The following is a 24395-nucleotide window of genomic DNA, read 5'->3' as shown; positions in this document are numbered from 1 at the left end:
CACAAAAGAAATACAGTGACCTATGTGGCAAACACACCGAAAAGCTAATGCAGGGAGAGTAATATCTAAAATACGTTATGCCTCCTCTGCTTTTTCATGTTAGACACACACACATGCATGCACAAATGTCCAAGGAGGGACCTGTCCGATGGACAATTAGCTGACATTATGGTCTAATATGGAAACTGCAGTTGAATTGCTGCATAATTTCCCACTATTCCTCTGTAAAGAATGGGACAAGAACTTGCAAAACTTGCAAGACAGGTAATTGTCTTCCACAAGAGCCACTGGAAGCCACTACATAGGAAATACCTATGCAGTCTATTGATAGGGCTGGAAAATTACTGAGCAAGAGCACAAAGTGATTTTCAGAAGACCTGAGTACCTGCTCATTGGTGTAAATATCTGCAAACACAAGAATGCCCCCCAAGTTTCACATGGGAAGTCCCGTGACAGTGTCAGGGCCACCACAACCTTTCAAAGTTAGGACAGAGTACTTACGCAGTACAAGCACCCATGTTGCACGTGCAATGAAACACATGGGACCAGGCAAATACATCTTAACTCATCCAGGTATGTAACGGTGAAAGAAAAGAGTATTAGGACCTTGCAGTATGTCTACCAGACAGAAGATACCAAAGGTTCTAAAAGAGCACGCTGTGATGCACAAGTTGTCTCTATTTCACCAGCCTGTAGTGGCATCACAATTGATTATACTTGCTCTAATTTCCCTTGCCTGCCATGCTCAGCACAGGAAAAAGCCTACGAGACCAAAATTGTGAAGATGGGGCAAATGTAGTGTCCAATTCTACACTGCTTTGCAAAACCTGAAGATACTGAATGCGTAAACCCCTGTGGTCTTTGCAGAAAAATCTGTTGTACAGCTTTTTCCTGTTAACTTGACAACAGAGACAAACCATAGTACAAAAGTGAGCCCTCCATGGAAGTGAAACAGAAAGCTGGTGTAAGTTAACAAACAACAGATAAATTAATTTCTCGTGAAGTTTGTACTAGAGTAACAGGGCTGCTCCTTGCAGGTACCTGTAAGACTTTACATCCTGAAGAGGAAATGCACAACTTGCTTTCCTAGAAGGGCATGCAAGATCTCACATTTGTGCAACTCAGATGATCTCTAATGAACAGAGCTTGTGATCTCCATTCTTAATTAGTTATTCTTTTGACAGATGAAGATTACAGAGCACCTGAAGGCAAGTCTCTACCACCAGCAGGCTTGGAAAGGCTTAACAGAAAAACGAGTCAGTCACAGCAGAGCACTTCCACGTGACTAGCAGAAAGAGTTATCTCAGAAAACTACATGGAGAACTGCTTGAAGGGAGTGAGGTGAAGCGTGAAAACAAAGGCCTCATGTCTCCTAGGAGTCTTATCATGATATCACAGAGAAATTAAAACCTTAGCACCTTGGCAAAATAACTTGCACTTGTGCAAGTGGATTATATATGTCTGTCTACCAACGCATGGACAGTATCTGTGTGAGAAATTACGTCCAGAGGTTAGAAGTTAAATGATTCGAAGAGCTATGATATAGCTCAGAGAGAAGTTACAGGCTCAATGCAGAAATTCACATGTAGGATTCTGGACTTCTGTTACTCCACGTGTTTAGGCAACCACAGTAGCCTTTTCTGACCTTTCCAATCTGTTTATCCAAGGGCTGAAAACACTCTGGCACACTCAGTATGCCAGATATATTCAACTAGACACTGGAAAACTGAACTTTCCAAAAGTCCTTTTTGACACTGATTTTGCTGTAGTAAAGTGTTGTGTGGGAAGAGCCAGGACTGTGCCAGCTCTGAGATGCCATGAGGAGAGTCCACTCACAAAAGCAGAAGTGGGTACACTTTTAGTGACCTGTGGCTGGGCTTTGCAAGGAGTTTTCAGATGCTTCCAACTTGAAATGGGTCTTTGGGAGGACTCTGGGAAGACTCAGCAACAGGTACTCAGAATATGTGAAGCTTCAAGGTGTTTATTCCTTCTAGTGTAACTATCCCTAGCCCCCTCCTCCTGTTGTAGCAAAGAAAATCTCCTTCCTCACCTATCCATCTACTCCCAGTTGGCCAATCGCTTCTCTTGTAGAGGATAGATTAGTGTTATTAAAAAGAACAAAACCATCAAACAAAAAAACCCCAAACCAACCCAAAGAAACCCCCAAAAAAACAGGCAGCAAACAAAACACCCAAGTATGGATATCCATATTTACGTAAGTAACAACTTGTTCCAATAGTGGATCAAGTGAAATAAACATGTCTGATTATTAAATCACACTAAATGTATCAGAATCAGGCTCTGACTGATCAGTTCGCCATAAGCAATGGCTGCTAACTTGAACAGAAATGACTAAACAATGTTGTTTTCCCTCTGGAAAAAAAGATAGAGAAACAAAAGACTTCAACACCACTTTTTTAAAAGTGCTATAAAAACTGGCTTTTACTGGAACCCATGAAGTTTTTCAGACCTTGAGACAGCATGAGGTTTCAACAGTCTAGTTAATACAATTTGGTTTTGCACAATGTCATTTGGACAACATCATTACAGAATGCTTCACAATTAATTACATTCAAATAGCAGCTTCTATCCCCTGTGGAGAACGGGATTAATTGGGTCAGATGTAAATATGCATTTCATGGTTCCTACTGAACACTAGCCCATCTCACCAATTTACCATGTAATTTGATACAACTGGTGTACTATGCTCTGGAGATGCACAGGGCGAGCACAGTTGCAAGTCAGGATAGAAATACATGGGTATGGCAGCGCTGGTATTCTCAGCCTGTATTCTGCTTGGCTCTAACTGCGCGACCCTTTCATTCTCTTGCAGAAATACTAATCTGTATTTATTCATGCTGAAATACTCTGCTGTTGAAAAGAAAGCCTGGGACAGAACTCAGAACTGATAGAAGTGTCATGATGGACCCCTGGCAATGAGAGATCAGAAACTTTTCCCATCCTGGGTGTCTTCACCCCTCATTGGAAAGAGGACCTGGCCATCACTGCAATGAGAAACCCTGAGACCAAGGCCTTAGTGGGTCCTGACTCTGGGCAGAGAAAGAGTAAAGATACACTACCTGCAAGGAAAGAAAAAAGGAGACAATGCTGGGGCGAAGTTGTTTCCTTGACCTCTTGTGCAGCCCAAGCCTAAATCTTGTGACAGCAATGGCTTTTCACTCTCTTTCTGAAGTCTTGGGTATGGGTAGTTTAAAAATACTCCTCCTGAAGTCCCCTTTCTTCTTTTTTTTATAATGAAACACATATTTAACTGGCTTTTCTTCCATGAAATAAGGTGGGCCAGAACATATCCAGCAAAAGAATCACCACTTTCTAAAATAATATGGAAAACAAAAGCTTGTGGCTGTGGCAGGTGGTTCTTGAAAAAGCTACTTCTTGTTGCTTTAAAGCATCAAAAATAAGAACACTGTTTCCTGGCTCTTTCTAGCTTCCTCTGCCCTATTTTCAGTTTGCACTCTCCCCTAGGTATAATAAAAAATGAGACATTTGCACCCAGCTGGAGAGCACCTTTCATGAGCTGGAAAACCGCACACTTCATTTCTGGCGTGTTTCCTGCTGTTCATGAGTAACTATGGGGACAAACTCACTTGAGTGAAGTGCAAACTTCAGTCCCCAAGGCTTGTCAGTTCAGAGCCACTGCGTGCTGGGTAGGTACAAGAGAGGACTCGGAGTTTCTAAAGCAAAGTAACACTACTGAGAAAGCAACAAAAAAAAATATTATTGAGTACCCTTTCCGGCTTTTCCAGTCCTTCCTGTCCCAGGTGGTGCAGCATACAGTCATTTCGTTGTCCCAGATCTGAAATATTGTAATATTACTGCTCTGAAGCCCCTTTAAACAACGCTTATATCCTGTTCCTATCTTATTTAACATTGAGTAATTTGCTAAAGTATTTTCAAGCCGTCCAACATGAGTCATTATACTGTATCATGTCCTGCTTGCTGCTTTGGTGCTGTGCCTGGTGCCTCTGGTTTGATTATCTGTCCCTTGCTCCCGCAGAGTACTCTGTGTCGCACTGCTCTGATCATTTCAGGGGATATAAAGATTCACCATTCTGCAGCCTTACCAGCCTCCCCATCAGTGCCTCACTTCTCTAGTTTCCACCACCTCTAGACTAGGCATTTTTTTCCCTGTCCTCAATTTTTGGTTTGTTTGGGTTTGGTGGCTTTTTTAAATTTGTTTCCCCCCCGACCCCACCCCCCCCATCCCCCCCGGAACTATGAATTTTGTTCTGATTTTGCTCTCCTGCCTTTGCCACTGCTCTGACACCTGCATTCCATTGCTTCAGCTTGAGCACTTGTACTCTACCAGTTTAAATGAATGCTTAGATATTTGGGACTTGATATTTGGAGGTCTTTCTCAGGAACTGGTATTACATATTCCATAAATTAGTCTGCCTTTAATTACAGAATATTTAATATACCTAATTTTTTATTTGGTTTTCAGAGTTCTCTCCCTTGAACTGCAAGTACACTTTTTCTCTTCTGTTTCTTGTTCTGGGGTGAAAAGTCCACCCCATATAGTCCATCACCTTATGTTGTCTGAGGCTGTAAAACACATGAAACACAGATACTTGTTTTGCGTTTTTTACCTTCCCTCCTCTGATAAGGGAGGGAAAAGCTTCCATTTCTCTTTCGCAACACTTGTAAACAGTCCCTTATAAAAAACAATTTCTCTCTTCCGCTGTTTCTTTGTAAGTGGTTGCTTTTCACTGGAAAATCTGCATTTCCAATAAGCTTAGTCTGCCCACCTGGACAGATTTTGCTTGGATACCACCCCCAGGGCTGAACTGCTTCTTTTCCTGCAGGTGACTCTTTTTCTGGGGACTCCTGTGTCTCTTTAGACTTGTGCCTAGAGCTAGACTAAGGGTTTATATCCAGATGTTTTTCCTGTTTGAAATTATGCTTTTGTTTAAATGTTTAAACTCGCTGTAGTAAGTCCATTTAATAAACAATAAAGATACTTTGACTGATGTTAACTAGGGCCATTGCTAGTCTATCCGTGCTCACAACAAAAAGACAGACAAGGTCATTCAGATGAAGTCACGAGGTGATATGGCAACGTGTTGAAATGTATTGTGCCTATTATTTAACTGGTCCTGTGCAGTCATCTGTGGGACTACGACTTCAAGCTAAATGATCACTTTGGTGTGTTTATCTTCTGCTGGATTTTTTCTGCGCAGTTACATTAAAGTGCTAATGCAATTGCCCTGGAGAAAGAAAAGTAACCGCAATATCTTGAGGGCGTTTATCTACAGCAGAAGCTATGTGCTCTTTAATCTGTTAAGTAAGCAAGATGTGAGAGAGAAAGCCATTCAGACTCGGATTCCTATTTTTCACAATGAAACTCGTGTGCCTGAGCTCGCTTGTTGAGTACCAAAAATAGCTCAGCAAAAAGGGCTTTCCTTGAGCACTTCCATTATTCACATGATGCGGCACCTTACATAAGGCGAAGCGTGCACGTCATCCCGCTGAGCCCCGTGCACACGGGGGCTAGCAGGCAAAAATTTCCACCGGGGACAGTACTACCAAGCATTTTTAAAGGCAAAGTCAGGCTGAAGGCACTGATTTTTTCCACTGGGCAAGTCCAGAAAATCTTAGAAAATTGTTTGGGGGGGTCTGATGGAGGGATTTCAATATGATTTGATATGATTAAAATGTCAGAGATGGCCTTCGAAAATCAGCGTTGCTCAACGCATACCTCTTCTCCTTTTTAAAGATGGAAATACTATATTATCTTGACAGTCACAGTGACTTTGTTTGGGCACTTGATGTACCTGTCTCTCCACTCTCCACCAGCAGCTCCATCCAGAGACCAGCAGTTCTCTGGAGCTGCCAGGTGCTGCCATCTTTGCTTAGTGGAGTTATCCTTTGCTGCTGTAATCACTTAGTCTCAGTCCCAGCTCTTTCATTTGAAAACACCATTTGTGCCTCCCTTTGCTAATCTGCATGCATGTGAACCCCCCTGGCTGCAGCATTGTTATTTGTATTGTTCTTTGTTCCCTGCACATGGGATTAAAATCTGTCACAGCCTCCAGCTGCACAGTTTTTCTTTCAAGCTATAAAGTACTGCTTTTAACACTAGCGGTCCCAAATTTAACCCCTATTCTGGGTCACAGCGGTAACCATCACACATACAATTTAGGAATTCATCTTTGAGATGATGGTATGAATACTAGTGTACTTTGACACTTTTTGACTACTGATCATATAAAATAATAATTACTGTTTTTAAAAAGGGATGATTGAATCTGTGTAAACAGAGTTCTTGTGCCTCCCTGGAAACCCATTATTTTGAAAAATAAGCAAATCTTGTTTCAATAATACAAATCATATTTTAAAAATAAGTTATTTTCTTTCAGGTGATCTGGCACTATGCAAATTTAGATTTTAATATAGTGAAACTGTACTACATCCTCAGCACCATCAGACTCATGGCTTCTGCAGCCTGTACTCTCTCTATGCAAAAAGTAGTATCATGATATACAATAAAGAGGCAACCATTTCTCTCAGCAGTGAAATATTGCTACACCGTGAGTGGGAAGACTACACAAATCTTTAGGACAAGCATTGAATGCTTGCTCCAACAGAAACTGCATGGGGGAGGCAGACAGGCTGAAGCACTGATTACCTGAGGATATAGGGATCTATTCTGTATGGAAGAAGGCAACAAGTCCTGATAGTGCAATCTTTTCTAACACAATCACAGGTCAATGTTTCAGCTGTAAATACAATTTCTGGACCATCAAAAATACAACCCAGACTTTCCTAGAGAAATATTAACCAGTTTGATCTTTGGCTTAAGAGATCTGATGGTCTCTTAAGGCGCCTTGTGTTTTCATGCAATGACCTGAGGGTAGCAGCACTAAGAAGAATAAGACCCAGCAGAAGCAATAATGAAAGCAGTGACAGAGATACAGGCTTACAAAACTGAGAACAGTATTTTTCTTGTTTTGTAAATCTAGCCACTAAATCCAGGAATCCTGGCCAGGTGCAATTTAGCACCTATTTTTTCTCCCCCCAGATTAGCACTGAATGATGCAGTATAAATATTCAATCACGCTTCTTTGACACTATCTCCTCTTGACTATGACTTTTAGATTTGTATTCACCATAAACCAGTGATCAATACCTCAGCAAGTCAAGTGCCCTGCTTGTGAGGATTCTTGTGGCACCACAGGCTGTGTTGCTATGTTCTCCTCTGCACACAAACCTTCTCTTGAGCAGAAAAGTACGGAGCTGCAGCTATGGTAACGTTGCTCCAGAAACCTCTGTCTTGGTAGATCTCCTCTGTTCACCTCTCCAGTGCACATCACTTCAGTGGTGGGAGTTCTCCAGGGGAAAGCAACGCCAGTGCAGCTCCAGCTCCTAGGGTTCTGCAGCAAAAGTACTGCAGAGACATGGCCCCTCGGTGCACTGCCCCGGCTGTGTATGTAATACACAATATTCAAAAGCAGAAGAGAGGTTTCTGCAAGCTTTCCTTAGAGAGAGGATAACTGGGCCTTACACAAACTTAGCTGGACCACTAGCCCTTTGTGAGTGGTAAGACACGCAACACTGAGTACTTACTTGGACTGGTTTTGTAGTTGTGTGGCATCAGCTTTCCAGTGGCAGCATAGTAATGTTAGTCATATCTTCTAGAGAGATCGTGAATTTTTTCTTTTTATGTTCAGTTTTGCATATATGTAAATATGATTATTTCTACAATAGAAAGTATCCAGAAATGAAGGCTCTACTGCTTGATATCGTAGCTCTGAATGTGAACAATTTATTGCATTGTAAACCCTCTATCTTAATTTTGCCTGACTGCTTTTTTTTTGCTTTGATTTTGAAAGCTACTAATTCCCTTTACAGTATACAAAATCCACTGAAATCATCTGCATCTTATAATCACATAACTTTACAGAGCTTGATCAAAGTCAGAGGCCCATTACAGCTCAAAAGCTGCTCAAGCAATGTTTTTGTTCTGGGAAATCAGGTCCTGAAAGATTTAAATCCTGGTCCCATTTTATTTAAAAGAATACATTTCATTTCTCAGCCACCAGTACTAAGCAGTGAGCTGCACACTAAGCTCATTTCTCTCTCCACCACTGATTTTATTACCTCCACAACTCACCCGTAATCTGGATCTATCAGCTGCTATCACATTGCTTCTGACCTGCTACACGTTACACTGTGTAAAAGATTTCAGCCCCATGGCTCTTCTCCAAGCAAATAAAAAGAAACCAATGAAATACATTTTTTCATTCATAGCTATTCATACTCCACTAAGCAGGGCTCAGGACATCACAAGGAGGAACACTGCAGGTTGACAGTTCAGGAATAAATACCATACCAATAAAAATGCATTTCATTATACATACCAAATTTTGTTGGAATGTTTTCATCTGAAAGATGACACAAAGTGGGATTTACTGTCTCAAGGCATTTCCTATGCTCCTGTCCCCCCCATTCACCCTGCATTTATACAGAACCAGGCTACTGAATATACATGCACTTTCCTTGGGCGGCTTGGAATGGGAGTGGCACAACCAACCATGGGAAAAAGCAAGCATAAGGTTGGGCTACAAGAATGTACAACATGAAACTGCTGTTCATGCTGGGGACAGTTCTTTGTATTTTGCAGGGACATTCAGCAAAGAGAACACAAGAGACGACCAGTGATGCCATCAAAATCATCCATTTTGCTGATTTATGGCATCATTGCACATACTAAAACTCTCTCTTGCTTTCTCTTTCTCACTACAGTTTTACCCTCAAACTTGAATTGCCGATCTGATTCACTGTCCCGTAAGCTGATGACTCTTTGCTCCTCAAGCCATTCATGCGCCGCACGGACTCGACGCTTTCATTCCCAACAGTCATAGTCTGTGCCTGTCCCCAGAGTGTCAGCATAGATAGCAGCAGCAAGAATGAGAATAGCACAGCGGCAACACAACGACAAACATACACAACACGCAAAGAGAAGAATGGCTCAGTTAGAGAAGACCACCATGCAAAACAACGTGAATCACTTTCAAGGCAAAATAAACTGAGAAAATCGTGAGAGACGAATTCAAGTAAAGAGATGCAGAAAACATCTCCTGAAGAGATGGCCTTAGTGACATTATTTCCTATTTTGAAATTCATGCAACCAGATTCATAGGAAAAGTGAAAGAAAGCCTGTGCAAACGGATAGGTGTCTCTTACTTCAGCAGAATATTGCCTTGTATTTAATTAGGCCATTACACATTTTGCAAAGAATCTGTGTACTGACTGGCTTAGGATAAACACAGGTCTTCTGGTGATTTGCTTTGAAATAACTTTCTTTTAATAGTCACCAGAAAAATCATTCCCACAGCAGATGAATGACCACTTCCATGGACCAAAACCTCGTAATTTTTGAGTGATGCCAGTGGATACTACTAGTTACCAATGGTGGCATCTTGCCTACTTGTTCTTCTCTCAAGCAGACGTTGTTTCCAAAACTGAAATTACAGACCCCATACAGCAGCTTCTGCTGCTGCCACACTGGTTTTGGAAACAAAGGCTTCCAGTGGCAATGCCTCCAGCACGCATGCCTGCAGACGGGCAAGCATCTCTTCTCTCTCCTGTAATCTAATCTTAACGGGAATCTCAATTCACCTGACAATAATACTAAACCAGAGAGCAGCACTGAATTGCTTCCTAGAGCATCCATCAAATATTACATTAACTACAGGACATTTATTAGACATACCTGTCAAAACACAAATGCCCTGTACCATTGTTGTCATCCCTCTTGTAAAGGAAACCATTATTTGTGGCTTGAAGCACTCGTGCAGCTCAAGCAAATATTTACTTCACCTAGCAAATGCATATGTACAGAGTAAACCTAAATGTTTCTACTGATACCAAAAACCAGTGACATAGATACAGAAAAGATGAAGCCTTTATAATTGCGGGAATGATCGTAACTGGACTAAAATTCAATTTAATGTTTATTCTTGTCTTTCCATTTACCAAAGAAAAAAATCAGGGAAGATGGAAAGGCTTCCAAAAATTATTTCTAGAATGACATCTACGTTAAAAACAAGACTGTCTTCTATATTTCAGTCACTGGCATAAAATGACGTGATAATGATACTCACAAATAGGCCCTTTGTTAAAAATTTGAGGTTTGTATCAGTAACAAACTGTGAAATAGAATCTAGAGAGGAAATTCTCCTAATCCTTCTCTGTGCTTAAAGTGGCCATGTTTCCTGGTTTCAGCTGGGAAAGACACCAGTTGCTGGTGGTTTAAAAGCGAGGGCAGAAATGCCAATCGCTCTGCAATGGGCTACCCTAAGGAATCTCCCATTTTAGCCTGACTAGCTTAGGGTAGCACTAGAAAAGACAGGCCTCAGGCATGTGCTGATCTCAGCACATCTGGATGACGTCAAGGAAATACTTTTGGTCTTCTTATCTATGTCATTGCTTGCAGCCGTGGGTGCCACATAGTAGCACAGTATTTGTAAAGGTACATCTGGCTCAGCAATTGCAAGAGAATAAAATTCTTGGAATCAGTGACCAATCCATTGACATTTATCATAAGCTGCAAATAAACTCAGCTCTTTCTCAAGGAGTAAATCACTCAAAAGGAAACTTTAGAATGAGACTCCACTACAAGGGCAAGAAGGACTGAGATAAGAAATCAACTGCACGTCAGCAGGCTGACAGGGTGGACTCAGTCACCCCAAGATAAGAGCAGCTGTACCTTGTTTTGTCTTCTTTGCCTTCTTCGAAGCCTCAGAAACTCCTTGTGCTGCCGTGAAACAAAGTTGACTGCTGCATATTCCAGTAATGCAGCAAAGACAAAGAGAAGGCACACGGCCATCCAGATGTCAATAGCTTTTACATAGGAGACCTAGAAAGAAATAGGACACAGCATGTTATCTTTCAAACTTCTTCGTAAGCTGAAGATATTGACATGAAGAAATAAACACAATTCTGCACAACATGAGTTCCAGTTGTTCAAAGAGATGTGGTTCTTCTTGTTTTGTGTTTTGGCTTGTTAGTTTACTGGCTTATAATAAATAAATAATCCAGCTATTAATGGAAGTGTATGCCCACAAAGAATACACAAATTATGAGCTACTGCCTTTAGAATTAATCTAACAAAATGCAAGTGCTCCTATAGTCACAATCACAGCTTGTCAGAAAGAATACGTATTTGTGACACAGGGCGTGATACAATACTTATTGAAAAACAACTCAATAAAGCTTATAATTATCACCTTTTTCATCTTTTATGAACCAATTACTGTATTGATTAATTAGCTATGTTTGGTATACATAGCCTCAAAGTAAACTCAGGCTACTGTATCCTATGGGTTGATATGACTTTACCAATTAAATATTAGATCCTAGTTGCTTGACCTTTATCCAACAACTCTATAAGAAAAACAAATCTTCATAGACATTATCTACTACAAATACCCAAATACCAGATGCCTCTGTTTGATTAAAAGCCTATTTTGATTTGAATTGACTTGTTCACAGTAAAATCAGATATATTACGGTACTGCAATTTCACAAGATTTTTATCATCTTACCCGCACTGGGCCAAACAGTAGCCAATTAATGAGCTACGCACTATGCATATCAAAGGTACATTGTTCTCCATAGCTGTATTTGGTCTCTGCCTTTCTTTGTAGTCTTGCAGTTCTTAAGCAGAGATCTTATGATTAGGCAACAGCAGGTTGTCTCATTTGTTTATCAGGTATTACATCCAGGGTGGAATTAAAATCATCTGACTTTTAGTGTCTACAACATACACATGAGCTAGTTGCCTAAAGTACTTTGATATAACAAAATCAAGGAATGAGGAAGAGCAGGCATTTCTAGGATGTAATGCATCTGAATCGTTTTAGACGTCTTCTCTAGGATGAGATGAATAACACCCAAATAGTGCTTCTTCATCTTCGTGTCTGTAAAGTGGAGCTTATAACCACTGAGTAAGCATAGATACATGAGGCTTTACTCAGTTGTCTAAATAAATAAAGTAAAGTACCACATACAGCCACATTAGGGACCTAGCCTCCATTTGCTAAATCATGACATCCAACAGAGCACAAATCTCCAGTATCATACAAACCAATCCTCTGGAGATATCTCAGATACCAAAGGTCACCTCAAATGGCACCACCATACAACTGAATCAAGACAAGCAAAATGGATCATACCTAAACCCTGAAAAATTATAATCAAAGGTATTTAACATCTGAATAATGCCCTGCAGACCAAACGTTCTGATGCGGTCAAAACATACAGTGGTCTGAAAAAAGAGTAGAAAAGGATATGTTGTGCATCTAACACTCTAATGTTTAGGAGACCCAATCTCCACCTTGGGAAGCTCCATCTCTACCCTTTGCACACACTATTTAAAATGACCTTGCTGTTATGGTCATGGCTACCTTTTCATGAGGAAAGGAAGCACACCTATTTCAGTAGATTTTGCTCCTATTTACCATGTTCTTGAATGGCATGCCTTTTCAAAATCTGTAGAACATTTTTTGTTAATGTCAAATGGAATATATTGCATTAGGTGCTCCAACAAGCAATACGAGCAGAGGAACTAGCATTTAAAGCATGGCATGAAGGATGCAGAGCTTCATCCTGCAGATCCTGAACATGAAGCAGGACATTTTAGAGGAGCCAAGTACTGTTATTCAGCCTGCATCACGGGAACACACATTTCAGTAGCTGAGCCTATAGTGCAGCTCCACTCTGCAGTGCCCACAATACAACATGCATAGGCTGAGATGGAAGAGGAGGATTTAGCAGGCTGAGGCGACACTATGAATCTGTGCCTTTCAATTAGGTACACAGCAGGTACGCCTTTCTCTCTCCCACACATAAAAAAATTTTACAAGTTACGTATTTACTGAGCAGCTGTGAAACCCAGTGAAAACTCGACAATGTCCCAGACACTCTATGCCACAGGCTGAGGCGCAGTAGGAATCAAGTCACTGTAATTTCTGTAAAATGCAGCTGAGTTTAGATTGTTTGTTACCTTCCTTGAAGGGGCAGCTTGTTTTCCTTTACAAATGCCCTTAGGAAACGTATTAGACATGCATAAACAGCTGGACTGTGCTGCCAGAGACGGCACAATGCAGGGAGCTGAAGCCACAAGAATCAGCATTTCTGACGGTGCAAATCCTGTCCTAGTGGGCATAAAGCACGCAGGGCAAAATAATAAAGGAAGCCCTGAGTTAGCCTTCCTGCCACTTATACAGTGCTGCCGTAAATGGCATCCACACAATTGCTGAGACAGCTGGATTATTTTAACTCCAGCCTGCTGGGTTGGTATCAGAGGATCACGACATATTTGGCAGGTATGTAGCTTGCTTTATTGTTTAGCCATTGCCATACTATGGCACAGCTTTAAATGAGAAAACAGAAAGCAATTGCTTCCAACAACACATTCAAATTAAATAAATGGAAAAGTCCCGCAATGAGTGAAAGCTGACCCCTTTGTTTTCAAATCACTTTATGTAATTTTATCTATGTATCTCATGATGTGCAGAATTATGCTGCTAAAAGCCTAAAAAAACATGCAATTTTCTGAAGACAGACTATTTTCTAGCCACCCCTATGAATGGAAAATGGTGTAGATCTACTACAGCAAGCCTAGGAGGGCCTCGCCTGGTACACGCTTCCAAAGAAGTCATAAAGTGAATGCCCAGATTGTACACTAAAAATTTGGTATTTATAACATGCACAGTGCAAAGTTTCGGTGGATTTTAGGGTCTCTGTCTGCTTCAGCTGACTTTAACTTGTGTCTTCCTTCAACTAGGAAATGGTCACATCTACCAGATTGCAGACTGATCTGAAGTGGAGCTCTCTCAAACACCCCTGCTGAACCTGTTCCACCTTGTATGAAAACATTTAAAAATACATTGGCTTGAGGACTGGCAACACAGTTTCCCCTTCCTAGATGTAAATCTTAAGCAGTGGAATATGAAGTCATTCTCTGTCCCTGCGTCCCAAACGCATGCAGGGACCAAGAAAGCCCTAACACAAGAGTATTCCATGGTGCTTTAACAATTTCCTCAGTGAGATGAGCACAGAAAGGATGTGAATTTGATCTGCACATTCCAGGTGAGTGCTATAACCACTTGCCTACCAGATGCTGTAGCTTCTTACCGCAGTGTCTCGTGTGTCAATTAAATGCTTTTTTCTAGGAGCTCCTCAGCCATTTCTCACTAAACTCCACAGGAAACTTTCCATTCTGAGGCTCTAGTGTGTATCTCATTCCTAGGTTCTTATTTTTCCTTTGCACTGTACAAGGAACCTTTCACATCTAATTTTCAGTTAAAAATATTGCTGAATGACATGCTCATAGGAGCTGGGGTCTGCGAAACTGAGAAACTTTGTGATATCACAGGCACATCCATTGCTTTGGGAGATTCTCCCACCAAAATCAAAAACAGAGTTACCAGATATGTGGGTTTTTTTCCCAGATCATAGCATAGCATAAAACTTTTATGTTTGCTCAGCTAAAACACCTAGATCACCTGCTTTGGTAAGGACTCATCAATGAATATTGTATCCCTAGATTCCTTAACTACCACGTCCATGTTCCATGCTCCATAGTCACTACTGTCACTATACAAGTCAGTATAGGCCCAGATTTTTTTGGAGAAGGTTTCCTCTCACCTAACTTAAAACATGTTATGTGTATGTGTTTTTTTTTAAATTAATGGTAAGAAATAAGCATTTTTAGGACAAAATGCATCTAAGTGGAAGGTAGATATCTATACTACAGTCAAACGAACCGTACCCTAAAAATAGCAGTCTCTCATTTTTGACCAAGACTGTAGTTTTTGATGGCTATTTCTGCTATGTATGTCTGCTTGATATAGGCCAACTTTGGTTAGATAAAGCCTCTGTTAGCTCATATCTTGATGTAATCCTAAAGAGAATAGACCAGAATAACAAAAGTTACCCCACACAAGCGTATGTAACAGAGACTGTTACCTGAGGATTTGCCACCTTTCCCACAATTTCACACACAGGGCAGAACACAAGATCTGCAGTAATACTACAAATGCAGACTTGACATTATCAAGCTACCAAGTATAAAATGAAAAATTAGTGGTGATTGTTTTTTTCAAAGGTAGACCTTGTAAAAATTCCTCTGAAAAGCCTGTAGCCCCAACATAAGTTCCAGCACTTTTATGAGCGGGTATTTGGAAACTCTGCCTCATTCAGCATCATCGTGTTCAGAAAGAACAATAAGATTTTCTTGCCCTTTTCTTTCTTTAAATAGCTGCTCCATTTTTTACTGCATGTTGCAGAGCTTCGTCTCTAACGTTGTTTGGGAGGAGGGGATTCAATGGCTCCCACCAATAAAACCATAAATTATATCAATTATTCAGATACTCTGTAAATGTTTTAGGGCCAGTTAATGAGAGAACGTTTTCAGAGTGAGACCCGTCTGCACCAAGAGCCAAGTATGATAAGGTTAACCATAGTAAATGTGATAAAGCAACTTCTTTCCTTTCATAATTTCCCTCATTTGTTATTTGGCCGTGCCCACTATGTAAATAAAAGACCAGTTTATGCTCTATACAGCACTGCTGTAGCATCAATGAAGCAAAATTCCTGGAAATGAAAGTCCAAGGAGGATTACACCATTAATGATGATCTTGTAAAGATTAAACCTTCCACTTTTACAGCTCTTTTTATTTTAGCACTGTGACCCTCTCACAGCTTCTGGGTACCTTTTGGCATATTGCCATGTGTCACCACCAGAATGAAACATGCTTTTGTGGAGACAAGCCAGGGAAAAACATGGTCATGGGTCCTGCAGCTGAGCAGCTGTCATTTGTCGACATTTGTGAATCAACCCAAATGTGGAGCTCTATTTCTGCTACAGCACCAGCCTCATGAGACTCCAGACAACTGCTTTGACTCTCTGATTCTGTTGAACAGGTGTAAAATGGAAATAAAGACACAGCCATTCTCTCCCGGACTTCTGCATTGTGAAAATAACTTCAATATGCAGTGCAAGGTGCAAGCCTGTGTTAAAAAACATATATTCACTTATTTTGGTTGATAGGATCTCATGAAAACAAGATCTTTGACTTGTGATATGAAGCCCCAAGCCTCTGCTTTTGCACAACACCACATTCTAAGCAAGACTTTTTTTAAACAAGAAAATTTTCAGCTACTGTTACAATTTGAAATTAGTTTCTCCTATGCAGTAAAAGAATCTCTTGGGGAAAAAGGTTTCAGAGAATTTTTCAGGTTGGAAATATGAAACAGAACAAAGTAACATTTTAAATCAAAACTGAAACAAAAGTTATGTAAAACTGCCTTCCAGTACAAGGCATTGATGTTATATTAAATTTCACTTTCTTTTTTAAACCAAAGCAGTAACACGGAATTCTACCGTCATAAAACTTACTGGATTTTTTTTTTTTCAGATCTTGAATTCATAAAGAAATTGATAGCTCTTTCTTATATATCAGCTTTATATAGCTGAAGCTGGTTTCATCACAATTTCCAGGCAGAAAAGTTTCTGAACGAAGAACATGTTGTCAGCTGCTATTATAGGGAAATATTTTCTTTTTGTCTCACTCTTACTCTGGAGCTTTTTTTTCACCCAAGTGTTTCACCCCATGAAATATCATCATTCTAAAACAAATTCACACCAGAAAATGCAGATTACTTTCCCAGTCCTAAAAGCTCGGTCATTTCATACTATTCTGTTGTTGCAACACTTTCCAGCTACTTATCCTTCACACCGTGCAATTTTAAAGGTTCATAGTCACTGTGCAATACCTTGATGGGTCAGGTCAACAAGACTTTTTAACTTAGTGGACATTATGGCATAAAACAGTAAGTGGTTTAGATTCCACCAAGTTTAAAATGGAATTGTTTGCCTGGTACGGAAATCTTCATGAAGTATTCAGGAGAGGTCAAGTAAAGCAACTGTCCATCACAGCTGCTTTGGGACCTGCTCTTGAAGGGGGCTGCTTCTGCAGGGGGGGGAATGAGAACAAAAGCTTTCATCTTCCACACTGTGGTAAATGTTTGTTTGCCTCTTCAAGACTTTAATGTCCATATTCTTTCCATAATGTACTTTGCAATGAAAAAAGTTAAGCAATCAATCAGAGCTACTATTCTGTTACTGGTCAATAAGCACTTGTAATATGGGACAGATTTTGATGGGAGATCGTTCATTGATGAATGAATCCTGGGGAAGTTGTAGGTGTCCTTCATCAGCTCATTTACTGCATTGCTAGGTGGCTTGGGAAAACAACCAGCCTGGCTGGTGGCCTCCTTTCCTTTTGAGGTGAAATGGGGTTAAAATCAAGTCCCAGATGTCCCACCCAAGAACAAAGCTACTGCCCTCAGGGTAAAATGCCTGTTCTGAGATGATGACATAACTGATTTGGTTGGTGTGTTGGATGTATGAAAAAATGATAATATTTGGTGAATGTGCAACACACTTTTCCCAGTTATTTTAATAAAACAACTCGTGGGGTTTTTTTTAATCGACCAAAATACTTTGTTCAACTCTTTTTTCTTCTTTTTTTCAGGAACATCTACTTCATCTTCCATTTTTAAATGAAATGTGAGCAATTTTCAAAGTAAAACAAGAAACAAGAAGAAATATTTAATCTAAAAATGCTGAAACAAACTCTCCCACCCTCCCTCCATTATTCAGATTCCATCTGAAAGTATCCACCTAACTCAGCAGGGACTCACAAGTTGTTCCAGTCACCCAAAATTGCCTTTTTCAGTGAATAAACTATTCATACAAAATTTCTTGCTCTATTTCTATCGCTGGTTCTGCCAAGTCATGAGATGCTAAACCTCCCACCCACTGCTGATGCAGAACTAAATGCTGACTGCACTCAAGCCAGGGAAAGTATGGGAACCATTTATGGTTTGTTTTTCCTTCAAAGATGAAGGAAAATTTTCTTCAGGTCTTTGAAGACGATCAGAGAGTTAAGGTTTTTACAAAGATGCTCAGAGAGAGGACCCTGGGCAGGGGCCAGAAGGGGTGATCACAGATGTGCAACACAATTCACTAATACAGCTAGTAGCTATTTTTGTTGTGCTAACCAGGCCAAGATGCCGCAGATACAGTACTGGTTTGTGAGCGGTGACTGCTGTCACTGTGCCCGTTCAATCCTACTCCCACCGGAGAGAGCGAGCAAGATGCTACCCACCTTCAGAGTAGGGCTGGCCCCCAAGAAACTGCAGGTATTACCCAACACTTTGTGAATGTCTGCAACACATGGCTAACACCTGATTCAGATGACGCAGGACTGCGTTATAGTATGTCCTGCAGGGCGCGATAAAAGGAGCACAGAGCAGTAACTGCACACCAGAGGCTGGTATTTCTTTAAATTATGTAACTGTACTCTATATGACACATTACAAAAAAAAGTAAACTTGTGTTCCAGGTAAAGGAAAGCCATTCTAGAGAACCAATAAAATATTTCTTTTTAGCATGGGCTGTGTCTATTCATACTTTACGATCTTTCTTCTCAAACAGCATATTTCCACCCTCGAAAAATGTAATCCCATAAATAGAGAATCAGTTATCAGATTGGTGAAGCCAAGACTGTTTGTTTTTCCTTCCCCAGAGCGTATGAAGTATTGGCATATTCATCGTGTGTCATTTTGTGCAATCATACGGTGTAGTTGCCTTGTATTTCCCATTCCTGACAATTCATTCTTTCTGTACAGGAAATTTAGACAGAATGTACCATTTCCACTTCAAAAGCCCTTGACTTCCTTGAAAATAGTGTGACTGTTTTTCAGACATAAAGAAAAAAAATAATATCTGAGCAATAGCTTAAGGCAGTTCTTCTAACCAAGCAGGTTACAGCTGAGAAGAGAGTCTTGTGCTTTGGACAGATAACAGTGCTGGTGTTCAGCTTGGGAGCAAACTGGGGCATTTTATTATGCATGGATAATGCAGGGACGGGCTGACCTTTGCTACTGGGAATGAAGTAGCACTAATTGAAATTGTAACCAGGGTCAAAAGCCCACTTTTGCAAACAGGTACTGAACTGTGTGTTGTGTCAATTTTCGCTAAGATGAGAATAAAGTGAAATGTCTCTTATATCTAGGCCAGGAGTTCAAGTCTAGCTCAGACCACTACAGAAATAGTTAACAAGAAGGTACAGAAGGGAAATGCTGAATTATTTGGAAACAGGAGCTTCTGGCGGCCCTCCCCATTCTCAACACCATGTGGTAAATAGGAAATTGTGATTCTTGTCACTCTCCAGCCTGGTTGCCTCTCTCTGCACTCTTGGTAAAAAGAGTCTGGCGTAACTGGCCAACGAAAATGTACTCTACAGTAGTGTTGCAGACCATGGCAGCTAACCCACCCCCCCATGTCATTGTCAGAGATGGGATGGGTTCGTCAGTTCTCAGACAACCCAGTAAGACCCATGATCTGCGCTTGAGCTGTCTCAGAAAGAAACCTGAAACACCAAGCATCGGCTTCTTGCCACTAGTATTTGGCACATCTCTGCTCTTTTACTCAGTCCCACTTTTTATGTTTTGTCGTCTTCTTTATCCAAGAAATTGATCTTGAATAAGAGCTTACAACCATTTGATTAAGTGTTTTTCTTTTTTCCTTCAAAACCAAGCAGACAGAATCACAGAATCACAGAACTGTAGGGGCTGGAAGGGACCTCTGGAGATCATCTAGTCCAACTTCCCTGCCAGAGCAGGGTCACCCACAGCAGGCTGGACAGGAATGCATCCAGGCAGATTTTGAGTATCTCCAGAGAAGGAGACTCCACCACCTCTCTGGGCAGCCTGTTACAGTGCTCTGTCACCATCAAAGTAAAGAACAGTTTTTCCTCATGTTGAGATGGAATTTCCTGTGTCCCCATTTGTGCCCATTGTCCCTTGTCCTGTCACTGGGCACCACTGAGAAGAGCCTGGACCCATCCTCTTTACACCTGCCCTTTAGATATTTACGAGCATTGATGAGCTCCCCTCTCAGTCTTCTCTTCTCCAGGCTAAACAGACCCAGGTCTCTCAGCCTTTCCTCATAAGAGAGGTGCTCCTGTCCCTTGACCATCTGGACTCTCTCCAGCAGTTCCCTGTCCTTCTTGAACTGCGAGGCCCAGAACCGGACACAGTACTCCAGATGCGGCCTCACAAGGGCAGAGTAGAGGGGGAGGATGACTTCCAATAAAGCTTTCTACAGTCAAAGGGAAAACCAATCCTCCTGCCTCCACAAGAAAATTATGACTCTGTGTGCACATAGATGCCCCACAGGTTACTACAGCATCTCAGTGCCCCACCAATTAATCCTTCTGGTTTGACTTGTGAATAAAGCAAGCTTATGTTGGCAGAAATAAAGTAAATAGTTCCAATATTTGTGACATTTCTTGTGTATGGACCAAAGAAAGTAATCAACAGATTGGTGGAGCCATGGTGATCAGTTTATGAAGGTGACAAATAAGGATTGATGTCTCTGCTACAAGGAAGCAGCTTCTTATTGTTAAGTAATTGGAAGACATTTATCACACAGAAACACCCCCATATCCAGCTGGGATCAGTGCAAATTGAGAATTATATATGGCTGCATTAAGACACAGGCAAATAAACGTACAGGCAGACTTTGTAGCTAGATGACAATGTCAGTCTCGGGTCTCATTCACAGTAGAACTTTCTGTCTCTTCCTCCCTAGTGAAATCAACAGATAATATTTCTTTAATGCCATTAAATGCCCACTTGACTACTTGGACTCTAAGTGGTAAATTCTTCAGTGGATGAGAGCTTGGATAAAAACAATCACCAAGGAGAAAAAAACTGAGGAAGATTAAAGAGGAGCCACAAAACCATGATTGCATGATTGCTAGCAAGAACCGCTGGCAGGATTTTGAAACAATGTCATTAAATTCATAAACAGAGTAAAATGCTGATACTTACCAAAGGAGCATTTATATTTAAGATTCATTTGAAATAAGAAGCCAGTTTGGTCTGAGTACAGCCAGAGTGCCTATTTCTAAAATGCCAGCTTTTCTGCTGTGATTACAGTTTTCTGAATTTTTTTTTTTTGTTTGGGTTAGTTTTGTTGTTTTGCTTTTTTTTTTTCCAAACAGAGCATTAAGTCAGGTTCAGAAAACCTTTCCATTTCCTCTGTAGATCCAAAAGCGCCTCAGCCACCTCAGGTGAAAAGTAATCTTCATTCAGCTCAGCCTCAGCCATGCCAGATGCGGTTATTACCTCTGCTACCCAGTTAGGAAGAATTGCACCAAATTGCATTATTCTTTGACCTTTGAAGAGTTAACTGACTCAGTGAATGACTGTTATCAAATAACAAGTCAGGATTTCATTTTTGTAGCAATAGGAACAAATCTCTTCCTTTCATGTAAAGTGGGTAAGGATCCCAGAACTGACGGATGGCAGTAGTGGATAGCTACTATGGTCAATATCAAGAACATTTGCACCTATACATTCATTTTTAGGTATTATTTTTCCACTGGATAGCATGAAAATTGTGTTAAAGCTCAGGTGACTGCAGAACATTCTACAACATCCTCTCTGGGCTGTATTTCCTATTGTAGTCACAACTATGCGAACCATTAAAAGTGATCCCATTCATTGAACCAAACAAAAAGCTAAAATTAGAAAAAGGATGCCTAGGGCAAAATGCTTTTTTTTTTTTTTCACTCTTGGTCTCTGCTGTTTGTCAATAGAGACTTGATTTCCTAGTTCTTCCCTAAGATTATACTCCTAAATTCTGGATTGCTTAGGACTCGCAATGTAATTTGGTGGGAAAAGGCATTTGTTTGTTTGTTGTTTGTTTTTTTTTTTATGATTGCCAGTCTCTTTAGATTAGAGATGGCTAAATTAAATTAATCCTTTGGTCACAGAAAATTGCCTTACCAATACTAAATATAACATGAGAGTAAACCAACTGAGAATGGGATCGTCCATTACATTGCTCAGTATCTCCATACGCTTCTTTCTTGAGTATTGCTTGACCTGAGTCAGAAAAATCATTCTTAATTATTCTTTTGGCTCTGTATTCTGAATTGCTACCTTCATCTGATTAAACTGAAAGGAAAAAAATGGATTATTTGTGGATAATTTAAGCATCATGCAACTAACAATAATGGTGCAAGAAATAGATCTGTATATGTCCACCAAATTATTTTCTTTCTATCTTTGGAAAAAAAAAAAGAAAAATAAAAATATCCTTAGAAAAAGATCCCGAAGCTGACGTCAAAGAAAATATAGGCTCAGAAGGGATAACATGGTCCAATTCCAATTGTAAGTGTGAGTCATATTTCATGTACAGTAAAGCACTTAAGGAAATGCAGAATTGAAAGAGGATGTACAATGGGAATAATAGAATATGGCAAAGGTGAAAATGTACGTAGAAAGAAATTGATGTCTGAATATTAATAAGCATAGAGAAAGAAAATGGTACAAAGAAGGCAGGTTAAAGGAAAGAAAATGGAATTCAAATAAAGGGGGGAGTGAACAGCAGCATCTGTCAAGATTTAATCTTTTTTTCAAAATTTCACTGAATCAATTTCCATATTCTAAAGGGATCAGAGCTTCCACATTAGTGTGAATGTACCTGTCACACACACAAATTAGCTCAAGCCCTTAGGCTTAGGACCTGGGATCAAATCTGCGCTTGGTGAAACATGGGCTGCATGCCCAGACTGCTGGCTTGTGGAAGGTCACCTCACTCAGGATGGTGCAGAAAGCCAAGCACTTCATCCTTTCCCATGGACTGTTCCACCCAAGGACCTGTCTGACCCATTCTGTAGGTCCCACTAACCAGCTCCAGACCGTCAACCTGCACTACCTCTTTGGAAGAAAAAGGCTGGGATGAGGGCTCATATCGCACCGGGTTTCGTGATAGAAGGAGACCCACACAGCAGGTTTGAAGCAAGGTACTGGCAAGTACCTCCTTCCCTGTTTTTCTTGTTCATGTTCTTTGAACAGATCCTTCTGTTCTCTTTTCTAAAATCAAGTAGTACTTCCTAATCAAAATCTACCTGTCCTTTCTGTCCAGAGATGTCTAACCAATTAACGTTTGTTAAATGAATTCTGGTTTCGATCCACTTGTAGAAGGCCAGCAATGGAATAAAAAAGCAGGAAAAAACAGCACAGGAACACATCATTGTACGTTCCTTTTGTGCTCATGTAGAACCACCAGGAACCCCTGCGAGGACTCACCAGATGCGTCTCAAGTCCTCACCAGGACTCACTGAAGCACAGAAGAGACAGTGTCATCTTTCACGCTCATTTTCTGCTGCAGATTCTGATTATTTGTAATAGTTTACTGGTGGTCTGCTACTAACATTGAAACTCAGAATACAATTCTCTCCTTGGCAATTCAAGAGACAAAATAATCTGTTGATTTATAGTAAAAATTGGGCCTCTCAAATTCTGAGACTTTGCTTCCAAGCAGAGTCTTGTACTAAGGTTTTGTTTGCAGCTATCGCGTTTTTCACCGAATTTCATTTTCACCTGGGCTGTAAATCCAAGTACTTTCTGAATCATACTGTAACATTAAATTGTCTCCAGGATTCTCATACTAAGAGCTTTCTTCAAAATAGTACCATTGCACAGCAAGGCTGAGTGAAGTCATTTAGGACAGTTAGGAATCAAGTGCAAATACATAAAAAAGGCAATAGCTAAGAACATCATCCCTTCTCACTGAAAGATGTTTATGCAGAAGCCTTCTAGCCATGCAGTCTTGTGTTTGGGGCACATCTATATTCCCTTCTCAGCTTAACTTTGAGCCAAAGTACTGGACGTTCATAACAGGAGAATACTTTTCTGAAGGTTTTTTGATTGCTTAGCCTAAAGCCCAATGTATATTCCTATAAACTGCTCTTTCTTCCTCATCCATTTTCTCATCCCAGAGTGGGTGCATTTGTTCTGTACTGTCTGCAGTTGTAGTTAAAGCATCCAGAGACTCTCCAAGGAACAGGAAATCAGAGCAACATTGAGCACTAGCAATGCCCACAGCGCTCTCAGTACCAGTGGCTGAGGCAGTCTAGAGCACGGATGGAGAGCTGTATGCAGGATCATGCGGGCACATCTCAGAAAGGCTGCTGTTGGCCCTGGAGGTTCAAAGCACCACAGCCCAAGAAAGAGGAATGGTTTTCATGTCAGTCTGATGCCACGTGCTCAAGACTTGTTGAAGACTGTTGCCCCTTGGCAAGCAAAAGCTTGCTGGCTGCTTGCAGGATGACTTCATGATACTGACAGATGCATGCTCACCTTTCAAAAAAGGCTGGAGAAATCCTGGAGGGAGCTGGCAATTGTATATCTACTGAGCATATCACTGCTGCTCAGTGAATATTCCCAGTGAAGATTGCTCATCTGAGCAGGAAGCAGGGAATCAATCACTTTGGTTCTCT

The 24395-nt window shown here is 40.7% G+C and overlaps 1 protein-coding gene across 7 annotated transcripts in view; it reads right to left on the bottom strand.

Annotated features, from left to right (window-relative positions):
• The window catches only part of GLRA2 (glycine receptor alpha 2), a 129531-nt gene that overhangs the window by 18679 nt on the left and 86457 nt on the right, over positions 1–24395 (bottom strand). For 5 of the 7 annotated variants that reach the window (XM_063342118.1, XM_063342129.1, XM_063342081.1 and 2 more), the window contains exons 8-9: positions 10733–10882; positions 8773–8892 (exon numbers count right to left, since the gene is read on the bottom strand). In XM_063342118.1, coding sequence (XP_063198188.1) covers positions 8773–8892; positions 10733–10882 — 270 coding nt within the window. The remainder of the gene's footprint in view (positions 1–8772; positions 8893–10732; positions 10883–24395) is intronic. The other 2 variants (XM_063342098.1, XM_063342107.1) reach the window with 1 other exon arrangement.

Source organism: Chroicocephalus ridibundus, chromosome 1 (assembly GCF_963924245.1).
Source record: "Chroicocephalus ridibundus chromosome 1, bChrRid1.1, whole genome shotgun sequence".
Lineage (NCBI taxonomy): Eukaryota > Metazoa > Chordata > Aves > Charadriiformes > Laridae > Chroicocephalus > Chroicocephalus ridibundus.
The sequence above is the reverse complement of the archived record's forward strand: the minus strand, read 5'-3'. Positions and strand labels throughout refer to the sequence as shown.